Below are 21,456 nucleotides of genomic sequence, written 5' to 3'. Positions count from 1 at the left end.
CTCAATGCTCAAATGACCATACCAAAGTAGATATAAATACTCCAAAGTAATGGGATCATTTCTTAGTGGTTTCACTGAAATTTGCTTTAAGTGCTACTGAGGAGAGGTATGTGGGAATAAGAATAATCGCTTTTATTGATTTGTTCGGGGACATTAGACAGGAACCAAATCTACCTCGGGCATCCTTATTTTCTAGCACATTGTAGGTGCTTTAAAAATATCTCGAAAGTGGACTGAGTTAAATTGTACATGTCTAAGGTGTAAAACAATCCCCAGAGGCACTGTTGTGATCAGCCAAGGCCAGGCTGGAGACTGTATAGACTATTAAGAGAGCTTTGAAAAAGAAATACACGTGAGAGAGTTCACAATTGGCCCAGTGTCTCTATAAACAGTTATTTCAAAAGCAAATACTTCACTGGGAAAAATACCTTGATTTGTCAACTGGGTTGCAGAATTTAAGAGAAGAGCCCACGCCTTGGTTGGAAAACCGAGAACAATTTAACTTTTGGAAACAACTTCACAACTCGGAGCCTAGCAACGCCTCTTTTGGATTCAACTGTCTGTTAATTAAATGATTTAAACATTCATCACCTTGGATTGCACCTCTCCCAAAACGAAAACAAACCCGAAAAAATCCTGGGGTTTGGAGTGAGGAAAATAACACACACAGACGCGCACACACGCATATGCGCACATACAGGCGCGGGCACCCGCAGCCTGCCTAAAGCGCGTCGGGTTTAGGAGGCACCGGGCAACCCCGCCCGGCCAGGCAGGCGCTGCGTCCCGCCCGGCGTGTTGGCAGTTGATGACCCCCCTCGACTCCCCCTTCGCCGCGGGTCCCCGTGGCCTTCAGAGGCTCGGCGAGTCCCTCCAAATGTTTTCCATATTTGTTCAGCCTCCGTAACTCGCCGAGCAGTGCTGGCGCGGCCCGCCCCGCGCCGCCCTCGCTGCCGCCCCCGCAGCCGCCATGGGCAGGGAGCTGCCCGGCCGAGGCGCGCGGAGCCAAGGGGGGCCGCCGGCCGCTGACGCCGCCGAGCCCGACGACATGGGGCCGAAGAGGGGCGCGGGGGCCCCCAAGGAGTGCGGGGAGGAGGAGGCCCGGACGTGCTGCGGCTGCCGGTTCCCGCTGCTGCTGGCGCTGCTGCAGCTGGCCCTGGGCATCGCCGTGACCGTGGTGGGCTTTCTCATGGCCGGCATCAGCTCCTCCCTGCTAGTCAGAGACACTCCATTTTGGGCTGGGATCATTGTAAGCATCGAGTCTGTTTTGCCTGAGCGCGTTTGCCACACAGGAATGCCACGCCGCATGGTCGAGTTACCACTAACCCACCTGCATGCGCCCTTCCCCGGCTCCACGCCTCTAACTCGCGCTCCGCTTAGTGACCGATGCCCGCCGCCCCGGGTCCGCCCAGGGCGGCGGAGCTCTTGCCCTTGTCCTGCTTGTCGCTCTCAACACCTCCGACAGGCCTGAGCCTCACGCGCTGGAGCTGGGGAGGCGAGGCACAGGCTGCTTATTTTGATCACATTGAACAGCCCCGGTAACAACAGCAGATTCACTTCTGGCGTTTTTCTTCTCCAGACCCCACCTCGTCCCTACAGAAGTGGCGAAAAAGTGAATAAGTTCTTCCTGTAAAAGCAAGTTAGGAAAAAAGCCTGTACTTGGAAGGGCCACATCGGGTAGAATCGATTCGATTTTTTAAAGTCTGAGGTTCCATTAGTAAGTTTTTATTAAAACAGTGGTCGAAGGCAGGAAATGCAAATACAGCAAGTACTGCCTTAATCCACTGGAGTCTAAAGTGGGATAAGCCCGGGGCGCTGGCCCTGGCGGGAGTCTATTTGGGACTCTGCTAACGGATGTACTGTTCTAAGCAGAGCACGATTCAGCTGTTGTGCGTGCATGTTGGGACACAGCATACTTGCCTTAATTGCATGGATTCTCTGATGTGAAATGGGTGCCATTTATTGAGCACCTACTGTGGGCCTGTCCTGCTGGACACCTTACGTATCTGTTTTGTAATCTCCACAGCAGCCTTATGGAGTAGTTATTATCCTTTGATTTCCCAAATGAGAGAACCAAGGGCAGACTCACCCCGGGTCGTGAGGTGGCAAATCAGAGAAGTTGATTCCTTTTTGCAGCAGGCTCCATCTGTATTTTCCTCATTGAGCCGCATTGCTACCAGATTTTGTTTGCGATTTTAATATGATAGCGCCCCAGGCTTACAAAATTCTCTTTCATGTGCACTATTTCATTGGATTCATGAAACAACACTTTGAGGAGGGAACTGTTATCTGTGGACAGGAGGAAACAAGCTACGGGAAGTTAAATGACATTCTCAAAGCCCAGAGGTGAAAAGTGGCAAAGCCGAGGGAGACCTGAATGGACCCTCTGGCTCCTAGTCTCATATGGCTTCATTACTGCTATCACTGACCACACAAACTAGAACTCATAAAACAACCCTCAAAATAATTGTGCATTGGGGACAGGTGTTAAAAAACCTGATTAAATATGCATCGATGCAGGTATTTTCTAATTAAGAGTATTTGAGCTCACAAATTCTTGCAGAGTAATTTAAAACTTTTAATTTGTGTACGAAGAATCCCCCTGAAATTATCATGATTGGAGTTTTCTAAATCGAGTGATTTTAAAAATAGCTTTTCGCTAAGATATATTGGGTATGTTAGTCACTTCAATAACTGTCAACATACTCAGAGGGGGGAAAATGTGTCTTTAAGGCTAGGTGAATTAAAAGCAGAAAGGGACGAAAACTTCTCATTCGAGGATTTTAAATATCATTTGCATATACATTATCTCTCCTTTCTTTATTTCAACTTTAAAAAGTCCAGGAATGAGAAAGTAAATTGATCGGGGGGAAAAAAAAATTACGCAACTCTGAAATTTCGGGAGTTCCATGTATTGCTGTGGAAACTCCCTGGGTGTGGTATATAAGCATTATCTATAGTTAGTTTTGTTTGTTTGTTTCTTTTCTTCCTTCTTTCCTCTCTTCTTCCCTTCTTTCCTTCCTCCCGCCCTCCCTCCTTTGGACAAACACTTCTCATTTGAGTGTTTTGAATATCATTTGCCTGAGCATTTTCTCACTTTTCCTTATTTCAACTTTAAAAAGTCCAGGAACAAGAGACCAAATTAGATGGGGAAAAAATCATGCAACTCTGAAATTTTAGGAGTTCCTCGTATTGCTCTGGAAGCTCGCTGGGTGTGGTACATAGAGCATTATCCACAGCCGGTTTTGTTTCTTTCTTTTCTTCCCTTCTTCCTTCCTTCCTCCCTTCCTTCTTCTTTCTTTTTAGTTTTCTATGTTATAATCTGAGACCCACTTGGAATTTTTCTTGTAGTGATGTCTGTCCTGATGATATTTGTAATCTTTTCTTTCAACAGAGAGCATGTGTAGAGCAGGGCAGTTAGTGGAGATAGCCAGAGACAAGTGAGGAAGGTTAGGGGGCCAGGCGAGAAAAAACCTATCCCCACCTAGGCCAGAGCTGCAGGCAACTCCCACAAACACACCATGCTTGTTGCACTCTCACACTGTCAGCAGTTGGTCCTGGGGTGCTCGTCCCAAGCTTTGAGGGAAGGGAAAAGGCAGGGAGGCAGGATGGTGAAGTAGAGAAGCATAAACACTGCACCTTGGCCGTTATTCACTGAATAACTTGGGGCAAGTGACTTAACTTCTCTGGGCTTCTGTTTCTTCATGGATGAAATCAGAATGGTCATAATCATTCCCACCTCTTCGGGTTGTCTATTCTAAGGAATAAAGAAATGAATCCATGTTCTAAAACTTAGAACATAGTAAGCATTCAGTGAACTGGTGCTTTTTATCAGTGACAGTGGAGCAGTCATCAAGAGTGGCACTCTTCGAAGTACAGGTGGCTCTGTTTTATCTCCAGTCATGCAGAACAGTCATTTTGGACTTGCTCCATTTCCCAGACCAGTCTGAACCCTCAGGGAGGTATCAGCTCGGCCATCTCACCTTTCTCTGTTCTCAGCCAAGTTACTAGTAGCAGTCTTTATGGTGTTAGATCTGAGTCCCATAGTTTCTTAATCTTTCTGGAGGTTTATGCAAATTAACTTGGGTGAAAAGAGCTTCCTAGGGTCATTTTCCCTAGGGACGTGGTTTGATTCTGGTCTGGTATATCCCTTAGGAAATACTGGAAAGTTTGTCCTGTTTAGCAGACCTGCTAGACCAAAGCAGTGTAGGTCAGTCCCTGGGGCTGAGGCAGAGTCAAATCTGCTTCTGGAATTTACACTCAATTCAAGCAGGGCCCCCTGACTGAGGCACCCACTCCATCAACAATTTGATCTGCTTCACTCTTCTATTTCCCTTTATATTAGTTGCCTCTGACCATATGGTGCTTCATTCTACAATGTTTGCCATCCCGTGACTTTGGGATTTGGGTATTATCACCGTTCCTATGATGGAATCTAGGCATGTGGATAAATTCACAGGGCAACTTCTTTTTGACCAATGTCTGGGTGACTTGATGAATATTCAGTGAACTTCCAATTATAGAAAAAGCCATTGATCATCTCTGATAAGAAATTTATGTCCAGTGGGATTTTAGAAAAATAAATAGGTTATTCCTTACCTAGCTGTAAAATATGACTCCCTCACTCTCCATCAGAGAGATAACTGAAGTCTTTTTTACCTCAATTACAAAAGATTTCCGTAAAGGGAAAAAACAAAAGATGGAGCCATCAAGGAAACCATGTAACCTATACAAGTGCCATTCTTTACTCAAAATTCTTTCTATGTGGCTTGAGGGTTGCACGTGACTCCACAAGGACCATACAAAGTGAAACAGGATCTTTGAGGATGACCTTGGCTAGGGGCAAGGAATCCTAGGAAATAGAAGTTTGCTCTGCATTTTATTCTATTAATGGCCTGACTAGCTAGGCCAAATGAATAGGTGTTCAAGTTGGCTCATCATTCCAGAATTCTTACTGATGAAAAAATATGTTTGGATTGAAGGAATCTAAAAAACTCTGGGGTCTTTACTTACTTTTTACTCAAATGAATACCATTTTGATTTAGGTGAAGCGTAACATGTTTGAACTTTGGCTTCTTTTTCTTTACTCAGTAACATTTGCTGGGGATGTCTGCTGTGCTAGGCATTGATCTAAAAATAATGAATCATATACAAGGAGGAGCTCTCCAGAGAGCCTGATGGACATGTGCCCTTATCATATCTGACAGTAATGAATACTTCCGATTAGAAAATTTGAACTACACAAATATTTTTAAAGTCCATTTACCTTTCAGAGTATTTCACTTAACGGTGATTTATTTGCTTTGGCAACTCTACTCTGAAGTCAATTTCAGAGCAAATTCTTGCTTCTCATCCCTCCAATGGGGATGCTTAGTATTTTTTAATCTCTTGGTCCCTCCCTGTAGGCAATATTCCCATGAAAAGTGGGAATCTATTTGTCTTATTGTGGTTTTTAGTTGTCCTCACTCTTGCTCCATTGTTCCCATATCACATCCAGCTGGAATACGATCCTTGAGTTATGTACCACATTAATCACATTAGAAAGTTTAAGGACAAGACTTAAAGGAGAAAATATTTCCTTTCCTTAATGTCATTCATAAAACTTATCGTGTGAATCTGTAATGATTAAGAGTCTTGTCAAGAATTTCAATGATTTTCATATATTAACTTACTCTAAGGAATTCAAAGTGCAGGTGTATTTAGATTTTTTAAATCTATTTTTATTCCTGACTTAATGGAAGGGAAAATTAGGTGGTTATTTATTTTAAAACAGCATGTACCTTGAAATTCCCAAATAGATATAAGACGTATAGCAAGTAAAGAACATATATTGTCATAATCTGTTATTTGTAAGTAGAGAAATTGAGGCTTGATGATTTGGCTAAATGATTTGATCATTGTTATGAAGAGAAACTGGAAGGGAAAATGGCTTGGCTTTGAGGTTTTGGATGAATTCTAAAGTCAAGGACCAAAAAAAATGGTGTCAGTTTTCTGTACAGGTATATTGATATTTGAGAAATTTAATCTAGAATTATATTTTTAGGAAGACATTGCATGCTAGTTCTCATTGGGGTTTTAATATGATTCTAAAACTTAATACTGCATCTCTGGTACCACTGGGGAATAATTTTTATTGTAGAAATTGTCACAGGATTGTTAGGAACTGAGAAGTGATAATTACATGCCCACTAAATATATATAATAAATAAGGGTAGGGAAATTAACTTATAGGTAAATGAAGTTTTCATAATAAGTATAAAAATGGAAAGTAATTGAATTACTTTAGCAAAAAATCAATTTTAATAAGTGTATGAACATAAAAGGGAATATTCCAGAATCTGGTGACATGCTCCCTGAAAGAATTTAGGAATACTGAATAAAGAATAAATAAAGTTAATAATACAACAGAAAAGAAAACAAAAGAATAAATAAAGATGGAATGAAATCATTAGATGCTCAGAATCATTGGAAGGATACATTTTCACCTCTACTGGTAGCTTCATACTAAGCCAGATATTCGAAGGCCAGGGGAATGCTTATACAATTAGAAAGTTATCCCCAAATCTTCCTTCTCTTTTTAAGATAAAGAGGAGAAGAGACAGCTTCTGATATTTTTCAATCCTGTAGTGTGGATATATTCATCTTAGAAAGTCAATCACTAGAAACTTCTGATATGACAATCATCATTTTTTTTTATGCTGAAAATAGTAGTGCATAGAATTTGGGAATAATCAAAAAGTAAAGCAATTAATTATCTTTTAGCCATGGGGCCATTCTGTATCCCTAACACATAATGGCATCCAGTAAGCTTTGAATTGAACTCTGTTCCATACTTGCTATTATTAGAGCTTTGGTTTTAACTTGTGTATACCCATTTTTAAACTACGGTTTGAGAAATGACATTTAGTTGTATTTTCTAGTATAGAAAATTTTAAGTTTATCGATAATGCTTAAAAGAACTAAAAGGTAATAATAATGGGTATGTTATTACTCCATTTTGGGCTCTTGGGTTCCAGGAATATTCAGAACATGTTAACTTAGTATTATTGAGATATTTTATTTTATATTATAAAATGACAGCAGGATTTTATAAAGGGGGAAAAAAAGGTTGTCTTATTTTGCATTCTCCCAAACTGGAATAAATTAGGACATATTAGGATTGATGTGGCTGAAGGCTAGATGTCAACATTACCTTCTACAAAGAAAGCAATGGTTTAGGTTTCCCTAATATTTGGTCTAATATTTTCATAGATTTCCAATAGGATGTCCACTTTCAATTTGGTCTGAGGCAATGGATGTTTTCTAGACTTGTTCTTGCCATTGGCCTTGCCCATGACATTTCTATTAAGGGTGTTCTTTAGTTGGGTTCACTTGCCTCTGTTGTACCCTGACAAGTTGGCAACAACATTAAAGGAAACACACAAGGGTGTATGAAGAGTTCAGTGTGCATATTTGTGTTGCTGTAGGACAAGAATGGAATCTAGTCATTAAATTTTAATTACATAGCACGTCATTGCAAAGCACAGTTCATTTTGGAGGCCTAGATCTTGGCAAACTAGAGAAATGCTGCTCAAAAGAGTCCATCAAAATCCAGAGCTAGAGGAGACCTGGTGATGTCATATTTAACCCTCTAGTTATTACTTGCTGTGAATATTCAAACCTAGGTTTATTATAGTGAGCTCATAAGCCAAAGGTGAATTTCTTTATTTTTTATTATTTAAAATTTTTCCACTTTTTAGGGCCATATCTGTGGCATATGAAAGTTCCTGGGCTTGGGGTCGAATTGGGGCTACAGATTGCTGGCCTACGCCACAGCCACAGCAACACCAGATGCAAACTGTCCTCAGGAATACTAGTCAGGTTCGTTTCCACTGAGCCACAATGGGAACTCCATGAATTTCTTTTAAAACAGGATATTGGGAACAGTATTGGTAGCATAAACTATATAAAAGCCTATTTCACAGGCATATCCTCTTTCAGATGGTTTGGATGCTGCCTCAGATCTCATTGTATTGAGATAAAACTTGGCAGGTGTTAACTGTCAGATGCCTGAGTGAGGCAGCTCACTCTTTCACCCTGGTTGGCTCTAAAATTCATATGTGTACACTTCCACACAAAGCGATAACTAAAATACATGTTTATTTCTGTCTTAGTCTGCTCCAGCAGGTGGGGTTCTGACGAGGGCACCTTTCTTGACTTGCAGATGGCCACCTTCTAGCTGTGTGCTCACATGGTCCTGCCTTGGTGTATGTGCATGGAGAGGAGGAAGAATCTCTGTCTCTCTTCCTCTTCTTCACCTAAGGCTTAGGACCCCATCCTTATAACCTCATGTGACCTTAATTATCTCCTATAAAGCCATATCTCCAATACAGTCACTTTGAGGGTTAAGACTTATACGTGTGAATTTGAGGGTGGGGACACAATTCAATTAACAGTCCTTTCACTGAGAGATATTAACTTGTACAACCACCCCAGTGATTCCTAAGTATATTTCTCAGCTTATTCACAAAGGCCTTATGGCTTTCGTGGAACAGCTAGACGTCTGCATGTTTCTCATGAGGATTCTGAGCCAGTAACTAACACTTCGGAGTGCAGTGGGGTGGCATGGCTCTGGTTCACGCCCCGTAGTGACACTTAAAGAAGAGGGTGCTTTCAATGCATTTACAGATTGCTTTTTTTGTCAAACTTCAGTAAAAATAAAGTCAAGTAGATTCAGTTGGTGAATACAATTCTAAGGGTAGGTTAGGCATTTCATTTGCTGCCTTAGCTCTTTAAGGCTTAGGCATCACTGTTTAGTAAACCTCTGCCTTTTTTGACTACTCTGGGAATGAGTTGCTGTCAGGATTTAGCTAAATGACACCTTGGCTTGGAAATGAGGGTGGCTGGCTGGGCTGCACTGGTGGAGGAGGCTCAGATTTTCAGCAATGAGATGAGCTCTCTGGGCTCTGGGGGCTGTGATCTCAGGTTTGGTCTTTCTAGAACTCAAGGGAAGCCACCTCTCAGGTCTTCTTTATAATATGCATCTGATGTTTTTATTTTGGATGATGATTTGGAAAATTAGGTTAACACTCTTTGTTCTGTGGAATGGGTCAAAATAAAACCCTAGGGTGCTCCCACCAGCCACAGGCCCCAGCAGGAGCACACAGCTCCTCGTGGGTCCCCCATGTTTGTAACCCCCAAGGACTTCTCATCCCACCCCGTTCATCCAGCTTAGAAATCTTTAACTGGGCTCTGCTTTACTTTACTGAGTGATGCACAAACTCAAATTATCCCAGAGGGAAAGACAAGACAAGACTGGTGAGACCTCTCCAATATGCTGCCTTTCAACCCTTGGTCCAATCCCCATCCCAAATAAGTAACAAAGAAAAGGCATGGTTTAGCTCCAGAGACCTCCTATAATAGCACTGGTTTCATTTTTGAGCATATTTAAAGATGATTCCCTCCGACCCAAGGGTGCTAGAGCCACATCCACTGCCTAAGACAGTCATGAGAGTGTTTCAGTGCTCAGTTTCTGTGCTCTGGGAAAAGGCTGGTAAGTGACTGCATGTTACAAAGCAAATGATGTATTCACAAGTTAAGTGTTCTCACATTCTGCCAAAGAAATTCTGTTTGGGCTCCTTCTGTTGTTGCAGAAGTGAGCAACTCCCGTCCCCCTCCCCAGCTGGCTGGGCCAGGCTGCAGAAACCTCCAGGATGCTGTTTTCGCAGCATCCCCTCAAACGGTTGTTTTGAAAGTGTTTGATTCAGCATCTACTGTAACGGGTCATTAAAATCCCTTTAAGATAGGTTGTTATCAAGGCCTCTCTCTTGTGTAGAAGATAAAGACAGGTGACAAAAAAAGAGGGGGAATTGCTAATGTGTTAACTAGACCCTGACTAGGCAGGGAATTTTCGCTTTACTCCTAGGGAGAAACATAACACCTCCCGGCTTCCTTCTAAAGTATCAGGTGTGTGGCATACATACTAGCTGCTCCAGGAGCCAGGAACGCTGTGAAGGAGGCCTTTTCCAAGATAAGGGAAACAGCAGTTCAGCCTTCCTTTCTGTGGGAGGGTAGAGGGTGCCGCTCCATTAGGGAGAAGAAGACAGGGCGACTGTCCTGACCTCAGTCAAGGCGGGCTGTGTACAAGGCAGTGAAAGGGCAAACTAGGTCTCCGTAAGGTGCGTACCTTATAATCCATGCAAAATAATTTCTTCATGACTGTGTGCCCATGGAAGACAGAATTCGACCACCTTAGTGTGTGTGATACACATTCAGTGAGTTGATGCACGTCTCTCGCGCACTCATCTACTCAGATTCTGAAACAGAACGCTCCAACCCACTCAGGTTGGCTTTGTGCATAATCTTTTCCCCAGCAAGTAGTTGCGGATACCTACGAAAGGGTTTCGCTCAGAGTTAAGGGCTCTGAGACCAAACATAATTTAAAAAGTGGACCTAGGGTGACCGTCACTATTGTGTTCGAGCAGCTTCGATAAATAATTCGCATTCAGTCACCAAATCTAGTGCGTCACAAAATTTTCCACCTGGAGACCTCCCTGAAGCCTCTCTCCCTTTCTCCCCGTCCACACACGCACCTCACAAAAAGCTCAGTGTCTAGCTCGCCCAAGTTGCCATGGAAGGTAAGGGGGGAAATGCAGGCGAGGCTGCAGGCTGCCTGGGGACACTGACTTCCTCTTGATGGAAAGGACAAAACGCTTTTTAAAGAAGTAATGTTATGGTATATTACTTAACATTCCATTATATCCTGTTTTGTTGGGGGTATATATATATATGTATTTTGTTGTTGTTGTTGTAAAAAGTACTCTTAATTAGAAAAGCCACTTGATAATGTCTTTTAAAGGTTAAACAGAATTGTCTTCTCATTTGCGTTCCTGTTACAATGTGCTATAATGGAATTTATATTGATTTACTGTATAATTTCTGTATACTGTACTATTTCATCAATTTTTATTTATTGTACTGTTTCAGATACATGGACCCGGGAGTATTAATGTAGAATTATCTGTGCCATCATTTCTAAAGTGGGACCTAATTTGAGAACCTACTTAATTATGCCTGAATAATAAAATCCATCCCATCTCTCTACCTCTGGAGTAGGCTAAATCCACATTTATAAGATTCTTTTCTCTTCTGAGGACTTGAAAAATCCCAAAGTGAAACAAATGAACTATAGCTTATTTATTTTTTCCCACAAAAACATAGCCCTTCTACCCCCTGTGTTGATGCATGAGAAATGCTGGAACACAGTTTTGTCTCTTAGATTCTTTGAAAATGGATTATATTGCAAAGGTGGGTATTTGTAGAAACTGTTGGTGATGAGTTTCTGATAAGTCACCACGAGAGTGAGCGGGGTGGTTGGTAAGAAACAGAACAGAAGCCTATAAAAGAAAAAGTACTTCCTTGTAAAACAGAAACCTTCCACATCTAGCCTTCTTCTTGTATCTTTCCAGATGTCAGGTGCATTGCCCCGGAGGAGCTGTGTCTGGGAAAAGACACATACACACAACCAACTACCACAGAGTTAAAAAACTAAGTGTCTGCTTCCAAATGTAGCAACATGGGTGGACCTAGAGATTATGCTGCCCAGTGAAGTAAGTCAGATGGAGAGAGACAAACATCATATGCTATCACTTATATGTGGAATCTAACAAAAGGATACAAATGAACTTATTCACAGAACAGAAACAGATCCACAGACTTTGAAAATCTTATGGTTACCAAAGAGGACAGGTTGGGGAGTGAAGGATAGACTAGGGGTTTGGGATAGAAATGTTCTAAAATTAGGTTATGATGATAGTTGTACAACTATAAATACAATAAAATTCATTGAATTAGAAAAAAACTTAAGTGTTAAGATGATGCCCTGAAGAAGGTGTGATGAATCCTGCCTGGGGAGGATCAGAAAAGGCATGGGTGGGGAGGGGGGGCCGGAATGGTAGGAGGGAATGAAAACCAAAGTGGGTTGGAATAAAAACAAATGTGGGTTGAATCCCAGCTCTGCCGTTTTCCAAAAGATTTTGGTTATGATTTTTACCTTTATTTTTGCGTGGTCAACAAGTATGGGCAATTCTATATAATCCTATGATTTTAATTATGAAAATTAACTACCCCCATCTTATTCTTCTTCAAAACTGTCTTGGCAAGTTTTAGCCACATTTCTTACTTAATTATGAAAATTTCTAGGATATACTAACATATACAGAACAATAGAACAACTTCCTATTTATACCCATGTTCCCAAGTTTTAATATTTTGTCATAGTTGTTTTCATTTTTTTAAGAAGGAAAACTTTGTAATACATTAAAGTCACCTGTTTCCTTTCTTAATCATATTCTCTCCTTCTCCAGAGGTGTCTGTTACCCTAATTTTGGCATTTATCATGCTTATGCCTGTTTTCACACTTTTTATATGTATATGTCCATGACCAATAATTAATATTATTTTCTATGTTTTAAGTTTTATAATAAATAGTAGCATAATATCATTTTTGTTCAACATTATTTTTGCAATTTATTTATAATTGTTCATTGACACTGCTCATTTGTTTTTACAGTACTATATTTCATTATAGGAATATACAATTAATTAGTTTATTCTCCTGTTAATGAAAATTTAAGTTGTTTTTTTGTTTTTTTTCTTACAATTACAAACAGTGATTCAATGGATATTCTGTTCCATGGCTCTCTATGGATGCATTTCCAAGTTTTGGGAAGGATATTCCTAGGAATTGAATTATTGGGTCCTAAGATATAGGCATCTTCAACTTATTAGATATTGCAAAATCAGTACCCAAACTCAAAGATGTACTAATTTACCTTCTCGGAGGGTCAGAGTTCCCACTGATCTACATACTTGCCAACTTTTGTTACTGTCAGACCATTTTAATTTTAAAAATTTTTTATTAAAAAAATTTCATACATTAAAGGTTACTTTTCATTTACAGTTATTACAAAATACTGGCTCTATTCCCCGTGTTGTACAATACACCTTTGAGCCTATCTTACACCCAAGAGTTTGCACCTCGCACCTCCCCCACTCCTATCTTGATCCCTCCCCCTAATCTGGTAACCAGGAGTTTGTTCTCTGTATTTGTTTAAGTCTGCTTCTTGTTTGTTATAACTGCTACTTGTTGTATTTTTTGGATTCCACATATAAGTATTTGTCTTTGCCTGACATCTCACTTAGCATAATGCTCTTCAAGTCCATCCATGTTGCTGCAAATGGCAAAATTTCATCGTTTTCTATGGCTGAGTAGCAGATTAATTGTGTGCTTATCTTGAGTGCAAGGATAACTTTTTCAAATTTATGATTTTCTGATTACTGCTGGAATTGAACATATATGTTTATTGATCATTTTATTTTGTTTTCTAACCTTTATTTATCCAACAGATTTTTTATGGGTTGTTTTTCTCTTACCGATTTACAAGATTTATTCTCTTTGTTACTTAACCTTTGTGATTTTAGGTACTGCAAATATCTTCTCCTAGTTGGTGCCACGTCTTTTTAAAATTTTTAATTTTAATTTGAAAACTTTTTTTAACAAATGTTTTCTGAGAACAGACTATGTGTCATGATATGACAAGGTACTACGTCTTACTTTTGTTTATGGTGGTTTTGTTGCAAAAAGATTTAATTTTAATATATTTCCATATGATAACCTTTTTATGGTATGTTCTTTGATATATTTTTAAGAAGTCTCTCACTACTCCAAGGTCAAAAAGACATTTTTCTATATTGTGTTCCAAAGGTGCTGAAGGTTTGCTTTTGCATTTATACCTTTAATCTAAGTGGTCTAACTTTTTGCGTATGTAAGTAGTGTCCATATTTTATTTTTGTATTGTTAATTGTCTTAGTACCATAAATAATCAGCCCTTTCATACTGACCTGCTATTTCCATTTATCATCTGACAAGGTTCCATATTAGGTTTAAGGATTGTGTCTGTGATTCTCTTTGATCCCATTGTTTTATTTGTCTAACACTGTGCTCATATCACATTGTCTAAATTTAAATCACACTATAGCGCATCTTGTGATAAAGATGATAGCATAAGCAGCCATTCCACTCCTCCCTCCCCCCGTCTTATTCTTCTTCAAAACTGTCTTGGTGAATCTTAGCCATATTTTCTTCCATATATATTTTAGAATTGGCTTCTCAAGGTTTAAAACAAAAACAACTTTTGGTATTTTCATTCAATTTTTACTTTCTATGTGAGCAAAGAATATCTCACTATTTATTTGGGTTTTCTCTAATGTCTTTCTCGGTTATCTTTTGTTCATTGATTTTGACTTAATTGCTTTGTGCTGAGTTCCTGTGTTTTCCAAACTATTGATTCTTTGATATTTTATGATACTTACTCTGTGGCCTAGGATGTGCCTATTTTTATAAACATTCTATTTATGCTTGGGAAAAAAGGTGGATTCTTTGTTTGGAAGTTTAGGGTTCTGTATTCAATTCTAAAAAATCAAGGTTTTAATAATGTTGTTTAACTTTCTATATCCTTGCTAATATTTTTCAGCTCAATCTAAAGATCAATGAGAAACGTGTGTTCCAATGTTAGGTGAATTTATTCCTCCTGTTTTCTACTGAACATTTTTAGTCTACTTAATAACAATATACAAGTTACTGAATACAAAATAGTTCTGTAGTCTCAAGTTAATAGCTATTTTCTTGCATTAAAAAATACATCATTCCATTGTCTTCTGACTTTAGTTATTGATGTTAGGCAGTTTGGTAAATATCTAATTTTTGTTCCTTTATAGACAACATGCCCCTTTCCTTGTGTTGCTTTTCTGATTTTCTCTTTGTTTGGGGGGATACTGTAGTTTAGCTACAATATGCCTACATCTGGATTCTCTTATATGTTTCCTGAATCTAAGATTTTTGTGTCTTTCATCAATTATGAAAAAAAATTCAGTAATTATCTATTTTTTCCAAATATTGTCTCTCTCTTCTCTTTAGTCACTTTGCCTGGAACTGTTATCTCACTTTATCTTCCTTATTTCTCAACCTTGCTATTATGTTTCATCTCCCTGTATCCTTCTTTACAGTATTTTAGGTTATTTCCTCAGATCTGTCTTCCAGTTCACTATTCCCTTTTTGGTTGAGTTTAATCTTCCTGTTATTTGTCTATGGAGTTTTTAATTCCAACAATGTTATTTTTCATTTCTAGAACTCCTATTTTGTTGTTATTGATGGTTTTTAATATATTCCTAGTATTTTTAAAGTGCGCTGTTCTTTATTCATGTTTTCAATTTCTCCTTTCACATCTGTTTTTTTTAATGTACTTTTAAAAATATTTATTTATTCAAATATGTTCACAGTAGATGGTTAAGTAAACAAAATAGTTACAAATCACATATGTAATGTAAAATCATTTTGTAAACAAATAGTATAGTTATATATTGAATGGATTTTTTATAGGCCCTACTTGTTAGTTCTGCTCTTTAAAATTCACGTGGCTTTAATTCTTAGAGAGAGAATGTGTGTGTGTACATGTACGCACACTTAGATGCACAAGAGTGCTGGCCTTTGCTAATGAATTGATTCTTCCTGTGTTTGCTATACTTGGTCTGTGAGTTTATTTTCTAAGAGTATTTATATGTGATAGTTTAGTATGGGCTATTTGAGGGTGTAACCCTTTCAAATGGTTTGTCTTGCCAAATGTCCCAGTGGAATGATGATTCAAGAGCCAACTTTTTTTTTCTTTTGAATTATTATGGAAAAATTTAAGCTTACTCAAAAATAGATAAAAGAGTGTAATGAACCCTTATGTTCCAATTGCCCAGATTCAGTAATTATTAAGTGATGATCAATGCTGCTTCATTTGTATATTCCTACACTCCCTCCGTACTCACACATCACACACTGGATTATGTAGAAGTAAATCCCAGATATTCTATCATTTCGTCCATAAATATTTCACTATGTTAAGTCAAAAGATGAAGACTAAAAAATAATGAAAATAGCAACCACATTTAACAAGTTAACAATTTCTTAATAGGATCAAATTGGTGTTTAAATATTCATGATTAACTCATGAATATTTCTTTACAGTTTGTCAAAATCAAGATTCCAAGAAGATCTATGAACTGAAACTAGTTCATAGATTTCCTACATTTCCTTTACTCAAAGGTTTACCTTATCTCCCTCCTTTCTACCCTCTCTCTTCCCCTCCCTCTTTCTCCCTCTTACAATTTATTTGTTGAGAAAAATAGGTGTTGCTTTTTTTTTTTTTTTTTTTTTTTTCCAGAATCGCTGTTGTGTTACTTTCAACTTCTCATCTTCATAGGTTTCAGGACCATGCAAATAGTAGAAAACCTTCAAAACCTTTACCTCCACCCCATCAGCTGAGATAGAATGGTTTTCTTGATAAATTTCAGTGCCAGTGGGTTAATTATTTTCTAGTCTTGTAAGGGTGTAGCCATTTAGACACTACCTTGATGCCATGGTCTTAGTTCCAGCTCTTGCCTATAGATGCTTAGTGTAGTTGAAAGTGTTTTATTTTTATTACTTTTTTGTCTTTTTGCCATTTCTTGGGCCACTCCCGCGGCATATGGAGGTTCCTAGGCTAGGGGTTGAATCAGAGCTGTAGCCACCGGCCTATACCAGAGCCACAGAAACTCGGGATCCGAGCCGCGTCTGCATCCTACACCACAGCTCACGGCAACACTGGATCCTTAACCAACTGAGCAAAGCCAGGGATCGAACCTGCAACCTCATGGTTCCTAGTCAGATTCGTTAACCACTGCACCACAACGGGAACTCTGTAGTTGAAAGTGTTTTATAGGGAGAAGGGTTTCATATAATACAGTCCTTAATACTATGCAGAAATGAAACCTCTTAACGCTTTAAAAAAATCTTTGGTTTGTCTTGCAAGTGTCTTAACAGCTCTAAGTCACAATTTTCTATAAAATGGGGTAATTTTTTTTAACTTATTGCATTGTTTTGGGGAACAAATGGGCTAGTGTATACAAACTGGGGAGTGCAAAAATGGTAACTTTTCTAGGTAGAGAAGATCTTTGAGTAGGGTTTAAAGAATGAATATTATTGGATTGAAATGGTTGAAGGAGGAGTGCTATATAAGGATGATAAAGAAGTAAAAGGACATTTTATTTTTATTTTTAAAATATATTTTTTTTCTTTCTTGGATGCACCCATGGCATATGGAAGTTCCCAGGCCAGGGACTGAATCTGAGCTGAAGCTGCAACCTACTCCACAGCTGTGGCAACATTAGATCTTTAACCCACTGCACCAGGCCTGGGATCGAATAAAAAGACATTTTAGGTCAAAGGCACGATTTGTGTCCTATGATTACTAAGCTCAGTTTTCAATCCACAGCCAGCTTTATTGCCCTGCAAGTCTGTTGTTTGTGCTTATTCAATATTTTGTGGGTGTAATCGCAAAATTCCAAGCAGTTCCTATAAAATATGAAACTTAGCATAGATATACAAATCTGTGTTATATAATATTAAAATAAGCCCCAAACTAAAGGGATTCGACTTGAATGTCTGCATGATAAGTCATGCAGTAGGATAGTTGTTGGATTTTTTCTCAGTTTTGTGTAAGTGATTTGATGAAACACTCAGTTGAGAGATTCACTGGTTTGAAATAACGAGCTATTTGCAATCATTTTCAAGCAAGGTTTTTGAAACTGAGGAATCGTAGCAACTTCGTGCTGGCACATCTCTTCCAGATCTCAGCTTTCCAGCCTTACTTTGGCAGGAACATCAAGGAAAGCACACTATATCCATAGGATTTGGGGGATTCATGCTCCCTTCATCCAGTGGCTGGCCACAAGTTCCAACTCCTTTTTATCAGTTCCATCAGGATAGTTTTCTAATATCTTATAAGCAACGTAGGAGATATAAGTGAACATCTGCAAAAACAATGTGTGCCGAGAAATAGGGCAGTTCACTTAACAAGCACATTTTTCTTCCTACTCTTTCTGTATCTGTACAACAGACCTGACTAAATTAGAGAGCAATGCAAAGTAAATGCAACATTGTTTAAAAATTTTTTATACATATATAAAATCTATCTCTCTACTATATATCATGAATTATACATATGCATAATCTTTCTATATATAAAGATAGATTATATAAAGATACATAGCTATATCAATATCAAAATAAACTTAGATATAGATATAAAATTCTGTATCACGATAAAACTCACCACTTGGAATTAGAAAAGATATTTTTCCCAAACAAAGGATGTCAGATTGGTATGTAAGTGCTTCTTGACCCTCCATCCTTCTTGACCAACCAATCAGAACTTTTATCACAAAGAGCAGGTGAATCCACTCTCATTGCCAGCAATGACATGAGCAGTAATTTCCTGAAGAATTGCCTCACAAATTCTTAGAAATTTTACTTCTAAAATTTATTTTCCAAAGAGATCTAAATTTAGGAAATACCTAGGTGAATAGGCCTGTTTTTGTTTTTCAATTTAATTAATTAGCATATAAATCATTAATTTTGTCTTTGCACACTCATATATGAAAAGTCCATAGTTACAGTATTCAGACATAGATCTGTCATGTATCAACCCACCAGACAAAAGACAATTATGATGATAAAGGAGATGAAAAAGATTGAGTGGATGTTGTAGATGAGGTAAACTTAGGTGTGGTTAAGCAAGTGTCTTTTCTCTTTAGACTCTGCAAAGACATAATTTTCTGTGAAAGTATTGGCCATCTAGAATTACCTTGTTGCTGGGAAATTTTGACCTGGATCTCTACCAGCTTTTTTTAAAAATAATCTTACTCCCAAACTAAAGGTTAAAAATTGTTCCCTCCAAGAAATGTGTGGAAATGCACCGATGGAGATGTGTGTCATAACCCAAAGTCTTCCTGGGCCACATGGATCTTAATCCTTAGATGAAGAGAGTATTTCTGCATTACAGCTCTTCATTGGCAATTTTTACTCTAATAGAACAATAAAAATAAAAAGAGTAAAACAGGAGTTCCCATTGTGGCTCAGTGGAAATGAGTCTGAGGACGCAGGTTCAATCCCTGGCCTTGCTCAGTGGGTTAAGGATCTGGTGTTGCTTGGTCTGTGGCATGGGCCAGTAGCTATAGCTCCAATTTGGCTCCTAGACTGGGAACTTCCATGTGTGGCAGTTGCGGCCCTAAAAAGACCAAATAAAATAAATAAATAAATAAATAAATAAAAATAAAACAATGAAGCTCTGAGGTTGCAGCTTGAAGCTCTGAGGTTATAGATTCCTAAGGCAAATAGAAAGGCATTGGATATTTTCCTAATATATGATAGGCCAAATAAAATACACCTTAGCAAGACTACTAGCTATAAAAAGTTGTTGCTAGCTATAGTTTTATTTTTAGTAGAAAAGAGGCCATTTTGAGCTTAGTTTAATAAAAACCAAGGAAAACATTTATTTCAAAATTATAATTAGTGTTCTAGGTTTAAATGCTTGTAGAATAATGCTGTAGTGTTTAGAAACAGATAGGTACAGTTTACCTTCTTATCTTTTTTTCCAGGTTGGAATTTTTCTTATTGAAGTATAGTAGATATACACTATTATATAGGTTACAGGTGTGCAATACAGTGATTCACAATTTTTCAAGGTTATATTCCATTTATAGTTATTGTAAAATATTGGCTATATTCCCTTTGTTATATAATGTATCCTTGTAGCTTATTTTATACATAATATTTAATAAATCTCAATCTCCTAACCTATGTTGTCCCTCCCCCTTTCCCTCTTCCCACTGGTAACCAGTGGTTTGTTCTCTGTTTCCCTGAGTCTGCTTCCTTTCCATTATTTTCACTAGTTTGTTGTTTTATAGATTCCACATATAAGTGATTATCATACAATTTTTGTCTTTCTCTGTCTGACTTATTTCACTTAGTATAATACCCTCCAAGTCCATTCATGTTGCTGCAAATGGCAGAATTTTGTTCCTTTTTATGGCTGAATAGTATTCCAATAATACCATTCATACTATATGAATAGTATTCCATATATATATATATCACATCTTCTTTATCCATTCATCTCTTGATGAAAACTTAGATTGCTTCCATATCTTGGCAATTGTAAATAATGCTGCTACAAACATGGGGTACATGTATCTTTTTTAATTAGCATTTTTTTTTTCAGATATATACCCAGAAGTAGAATTTCTGGGTCATATGGCACTTCTAGTTTTAGTTCTTTGAGAAAACTGCATAATGTTTTCCACAGTGGCTGCACCAATTTATAGTCCCCCCAACAGTGTACAAGAGTTCCCATTTCTCCACATCCTCAACAACATTTGTTAATTATTTTTGATGATGGCCATTTTGACAGGTTTCAGGTGATACACCTCATCGTGGTTTTGACTTGCATTTACCTGATGATTAGTTATGTTGAGCATTTTTTTTTTTTAATGTGCCTATTGGCCATTTGCCTGTCTTCTTTAGGAAAATGTCTATTCAGGTCTTCTGCTCATTTTTTGATCAGGTTGTTTGGTTTGTTTGGTTCGGTTTTTTTGATGTTCAGTCATATGAGCTGTTTATACATTTTTGGATATTAACCCCCATCCATCACATCATTTGCAAATATTTTCTCTTATTAAGCAGGTTGTCTTTTCGTTTTGTTGATGGTTTCCTTTGCTGTGCAAAAGCTTTTAAGTTTAATTAGGTCCCATTTGTTTATTTTGGCTTTTACATTTTTTTATTTTTCCTTTGCTTTAGGAGACAAATCCAAAAATAAAATAGTGCAACGATTTATGTCAGAGAGTGTTCTGCCTCTTTTCCTCTAGGAGTTTTATGATTTCCGGTCTTACATTTAGATTTTTAAATTCATTTTGAGTTTATTTTTGTGTGTGGTGCTAGATAATGTTCTAATTTCATTCTTTTACATATAGCATTGAAAAGACTATCTTTTCTCTATTGTATATTCTTATCTCCTTTGTTGTATATTAATTGACCATAAGTCTGTTGCCCCCTCATCTTGATGTTTGATTTTGCCATAAACTCTGTTTGATTTGAAATCTTCACTTTTATATACCTATCACTTTTGAAATTTCCTATTCATATCCATGTGCTAAGTTTGGCTGAAACAGTCTTTTTTTTTTTTAAAGTAGTATTAATTTTGGATCTGTTATGGATAGAAAATATTTTTAGCTATATGGCATTTTTTCAGAAATTAAATGCTTGTCTTTGTAAAACCACCATAGTATAATCAGAGAAACATAGAGAGCTTGGCGTGGTTACCAAGACTGGCATTTCCTGAGTCGTAGATAATAAATAGATTTGTAGCAGAAGAGAAAGAAGCAGAAAAAGAAGTTTCATAACTCCTTTTTTATAAAATGCAAATTATTTATGTCAACATTATCAGAAATATTTTTGAAAAATGGGTCCTTGCTATCAAAGCAAAAGTAGCCCAAGTCTGTCAATGAATGGATTCATTTATTGATTTGACAGATATGGATTGACTGCTTCCTATGTGCTGA

At 38.0% G+C, this 21,456-nt stretch overlaps 1 protein-coding gene across 2 annotated transcripts in view; it reads left to right on the top strand.

Annotated features, from left to right (window-relative positions):
- Nucleotides 1-876: 876 nt before the first annotated feature.
- The window catches only part of SSPN (sarcospan), a 43,087-nt gene continuing 22,507 nt past the window's right edge, over nucleotides 877-21,456 (top strand). Inside the window, exon 1 of one of the 2 annotated variants that reach the window (XM_003126415.5) lies at nucleotides 877-1,246. In XM_003126415.5, the coding sequence (XP_003126463.1) occupies nucleotides 968-1,246 (279 nt within the window). In that variant the 5' untranslated portion in view covers nucleotides 877-967. Of the gene's footprint in view, nucleotides 1,247-11,444; nucleotides 11,586-21,456 lie in introns of those variants that run through there. The other variant, XM_085025120.1, reaches the window with a different exon arrangement.

The sequence above is a fragment of the Sus scrofa genome, chromosome 5 (genome assembly GCF_054392235.1).
Source record: "Sus scrofa isolate SSC_HxYL_T2T_F1_AM1 chromosome 5, Sscrofa_HxYL_maternal_Yorkshire_Landrace_v2.0, whole genome shotgun sequence".
NCBI classification, from domain to species: Eukaryota; Metazoa; Chordata; class Mammalia; order Artiodactyla; family Suidae; genus Sus; species Sus scrofa.
The sequence above is the reverse complement of the archived record's forward strand: the minus strand, read 5'-3'. Positions and strand labels throughout refer to the sequence as shown.